Source organism: Muntiacus reevesi, chromosome 3 (assembly GCF_963930625.1).
Source record: "Muntiacus reevesi chromosome 3, mMunRee1.1, whole genome shotgun sequence".
In the NCBI taxonomy this organism is placed as follows: Eukaryota; Metazoa; Chordata; class Mammalia; order Artiodactyla; family Cervidae; genus Muntiacus; species Muntiacus reevesi.
The window spans coordinates 91,621,931-91,626,019 of NC_089251.1; the positions used below are offsets into that span (position 1 = coordinate 91,621,931).

Below are 4,089 nucleotides of genomic sequence, written 5' to 3' on the forward strand. Positions count from 1 at the left end.
CCCACAGAGTCCAAACTTCTGTTCTTTACATCTCTGAGATGACAGGTTCTCAGCTCTACACTAGTGGTCATTATCTGTTCCCGTCAGTGATGGGGAAGCAGGAAGGCTCCTGACCGAGAGCAGGGATGGTTGGTTCAGGGACAACCTGCACTCCCTCCCCATCACATGCTGGAGGACGATTAATTCAGTTAGAAATTATCTCAGAAAAGCCTGCTGGAGGAGGTGGGCTGGGCTCTCTACCCTGCAAGCAGCTACCCCAAGCTCTGCCTCAGAGGGTAGGACCAGTCCTCCCCACCCTCCCGCTGCCACCACCACCATCCTGGTGGGGACATTTTCCCACCAGCGCAAGGTGGGGTGGAGGTCCCAGAAGCAGGGGTATGTCTCCTCTCTCAGAACTTATCATTTTGCCTGGGTCTCAGTGTAGGACTCTCCCAGTGCGGGGGAAAAAGGTGAAAGGTCAGGACCCTATTAACAAATGACCCCAGGGTGGGGAAGGAGGAGAGACAGGTGGGACGCTGTTATTCAGGCGCCAGTCTGTTAGTTAGGTGCAAGGTCTGCCAGGCGGCGGCAGATCAAACCCCGAGTGGAGTTCTGGAACTAAGGCGGCCCCTGAAGTGAAGTGATGTGAAAGCCGCTTAGTTGTGTCCAGCTCTTTGAGACCCCGTGGAATTCTCCAGGCCAGAATACTGGAGTGGGTAGCCTTTCCCTTCTCTGGGGGATCTTCCCAACTCAGGAACCTGGGCATCCCGCATTGCAGGCAGATTCTTTACCAGCTGAGCCACCAGCAAAACCCAAGAATACTGGAGTGGGTAGCCTATCCCTTCTCCACTGGATCTTCCCGACCCAGGAATTGAACCGGGTCTCTTGCATTGCAGGCGGGTTCTTTACCAGCTGAGCTACCAGGGAAGCCCCGAGGCGGGCCTAGAGGAGGGGTTGGCCCCTATCAGAGTCCAGTGCCCTTCCCCTCACCCAGCGTCTCCGGAGCAGAGAGCTGGCAAGCACCAGCTCTGAAGGGTGGTTGGATGCCTGGGTCTACATCCTGACTTAGGGGTTCTTCTTTTGTAAAACGGACGTAACCGTATCACCTACCTTATAGGGTTGCTATGACAGTTAAGGGAAACCTCGGATTTAAAGCGCTCGGCACAGTGCAAAGCATGGAATCTTCGCAATAACCAGTAGGTTTTGCTCCGGGCGCTAGAATTGAGGAGTGCAGCGGCAAAGTCTGGACTTTATTCTCAACAATCGGGGAAGGTGGGCGTCTGGACTGTGAGCCGAAAGGGGCGGATGGACACCATTCCTCCTACCCCGGAACCGGGGCAGGGCGCGGGGGCGCGTAGGTCAGCGCCCGCAGAGTCCTGGAGGCAGCTTTGCCTTCAGTCGTCCACCTGTATCTCCTCGTCAGAAAGATGGAGCTCAGAGTCAGGCCGGGCGGGGCCAGGGCCGAGGCCCGGAGCGCCGACCGGCAGCGCGAGGCGGCCCTGGGCTTCCAGGGACAGCGAGCGCAGCGAGGCCAGGTCGGCGCGCATCTCCTCCACGTCGCGCTTGAGCTTGGCGCGCCGGTTCTGGAACCACGTGACGACCTGCGCGTTGGCCAAGCCGAGCCGAGCCGCCAGCCCGTCGCGCTCGGACGGCGCCAGGTACTTCTGGAAGACGAAGCGCCGCTCCAGCTCCAGCACCTGCTGCGCGGTGAACGCCGTGCGTGACTTCCGCCGTCTTCGGCCAGCCGGGTCGGGGCCCAGCGCGCCCGGGGCCGCGCGGCCTGCGGGGACAGGGTGGGGGTCAGCCTCCTAGCCTGGGGGGGTCAGGCTTCTGTCCGCGAGGAGAAGCGGGCGTGGGGTCAAGCCAGAGAGGGGGAGGGTTGGTGCGGAGCCAGAAGGCGAACCGGAGCCAGAGACGCGGACCCTTCCCGAACTTGGCGAGGGGCGACGGTGGTGTTTCATCCCGAGGGGTGGGGCGCAAAGTGGAGCCGCCCTCCAGGGTACCCGTGGGAGGCAGAAGGATGAGGGCATCTCGCGGGGTCGGGGCACTGGGAAGAAGGCGGGACAAGCCAGAGGAGAACGGGTGCACCGTCTGGAGGCACAGGGCGGGGACTCTGAGGCCTTCCGGAGCGCCTGCTGGAGCGGACTTGCAGATCCAGGCCGGCACCAGAGGCGGGGGGCCGACCATGGTCAGAGTAGGGGCAGCCAGCTGGCATGGTGAGTGTAACAGAACCCTGATCTTGCCCCGTTATAAACTCGTGGATGTCGGGTACTCTCGGCTTACTCGTTTTGGATGACACAAGCACTCCCTCCTCGAGCCCAAAAGGCGGAGAGTGGGGTACAAAGGGCGAGGAAGAGCAGAGTCCAGAGTCCCGCGGCCCCTGCGGCTCTATGGCCCCGCTGCTCCTTGAGCCCTCTCGAGAAGAGAGCGGCTTGGAGCGGAGCTTGGTCACCCGGTGAGGCCCGAGCCTCACCTCCCAGCACTTTCTGTGCGGTCCTAACCCTAGTTCGCTCATGTACAGCCTCCAGGCCAGGCCCTTTGTCTCCTGTCCGGCCTTTCTCTGTCGCGACTGCTCCGCCTACAGCGAACGGACCCAAGAGTAGCTCAGTTTTCGACAGTCTGGTCCTTTACCCCCGGCGCTGGCGGCCTCCTGGAGCGGCAGCGGAGCCTGGGAACTAACGGCGGGGAGGGGAGGGGAGGAGAAGGCGAACCCCGGCACGTGGGCCGCGGGCAGGGTGCAGGTTAGGGTAGCGGCCGGGGTGAACGAAGGTTCGAGACCAGGAACCTGGAGGAGAGGAATGGGGAGAAGGCCAAGTGACAGTGGGCGACCTTGCCGGAGCTGTACCTTCAGAGGGCTGCGGTGTGTGCCCGTCAAGTCCGCGGAAAGTTTTACTAGTCAGCTCCTCCAGGGCGCACAGCGGCGACGTGGGCCCTTGGTTCGACTCTGGAGGCCGCGACACAGAGGGTCTTCGGGGAATCTTGCGCGGACCTAGGATGTCTGCGATGCTGAAGGGTGTCCAGGGTGTCCGGGGCTCGGATCCGGAGCTCATGGCCAGCGGGGCTGTGGCGGCCCAGCTGCCCGCCGCGCTCGGCTCCGCAGCTGCCTGGGCCCCAGCGCGGCTCCCGATCTGGGCCCCCCGCCTCGGACCCGCCCCCCGCGCTGGGCCCGAGCCTCGCGTTCCCCTCCTCCTGCGCCCCCACCTCCCACCCCGGGTCGGCGGTGGGTCTGGAGCTGGTAGACGTCCCTGCAGCGGTATTTCTACAGGGTGGGGAGGTGCGGAGAGAAACCGGCGGAACCACCCGCCAGGCCGGGCCGCAGGGCTACTCTGCGCTGCCAGACGCGGCCCAGTGCGCTCTCGGGCTGGACCCGTCCTGGGCGGCCCCCAGATTCTGTGTACCACAGGCTCTCCGCCTAGCCGCAGCTCTGGCTCATAAAGTCGTCGGCAATAAAATTGCCTTCCCTGGCCCCAACGGCTGGGGATTTGCAAAACTCCGAGAAGGAATAGCAGAGCTGACAGTGGTAGGGTCCCCAGCCTCACCTAGTAAGGACCTCTGTCTCCTGACCTGGCCCCCTGGTCCCGCCCCACCCCTGCGGAGCTCTCTTAGAGAGGTCCGGCGGCTGGAAGTTATTAGCGCGGCGCTGGGGGCTGGGGGACGGGGAGACTTGGAAGGACCGGCTGGGCAGGGCGACTGTAACCGGGGATTCTGGGGGTGCCACGGGGAAGCAAGCGCAGGTGAGTGGATTCTGCCGGCCCTCTGGCCGAATCCAAGGCCGTCCTGCCGCGGCTCAGAGGCCCTGAGGAAGTCTAAACACACGGAGAACCGGCTGGAGACCTGGACCTCAGGAAAGAGAACACAGCAAACTGGCCTCCACTGAGGGCCTCCTGATTAGTCTTTCCGTCTATCAGTCGATCTGTCTCTTTGTCTTCCTATGAAGCTCCTATGGTTGGAGTATGGGTCCTTCAGCCTGGAGAGGCCCAGAAACCACCCAGCATCTGCAACGGTGGGAAGCACTCACTGCCCGGGAGCATCAGGGCCACTGGCCATAGAAGAGTAACCTCAAGTGCAGACTTCATCTACCCAACCAGATCCGGAGACAGAACCCCTACA

General features: G+C 62.9%; 1 protein-coding gene across 1 annotated transcript; it reads right to left on the reverse strand.

Moving 5' to 3' along the window:
• Positions 1–1,098: 1,098 nt before the first annotated feature.
• Positions 1,099–3,084, reverse strand: LBX2 (ladybird homeobox 2). Its single transcript, XM_065927419.1, has 2 exons — positions 2,825–3,084; positions 1,099–1,759 (listed from the first exon to the last, which is right to left on the reverse strand). Exons 1-2 carry the CDS (start codon positions 3,027–3,029, stop codon positions 1,374–1,376), a joined length of 591 nt encoding a protein of 196 aa, XP_065783491.1. The 5' UTR covers positions 3,030–3,084; the 3' UTR covers positions 1,099–1,373.
• Positions 3,085–4,089: the final 1,005 nt, after the last annotated feature.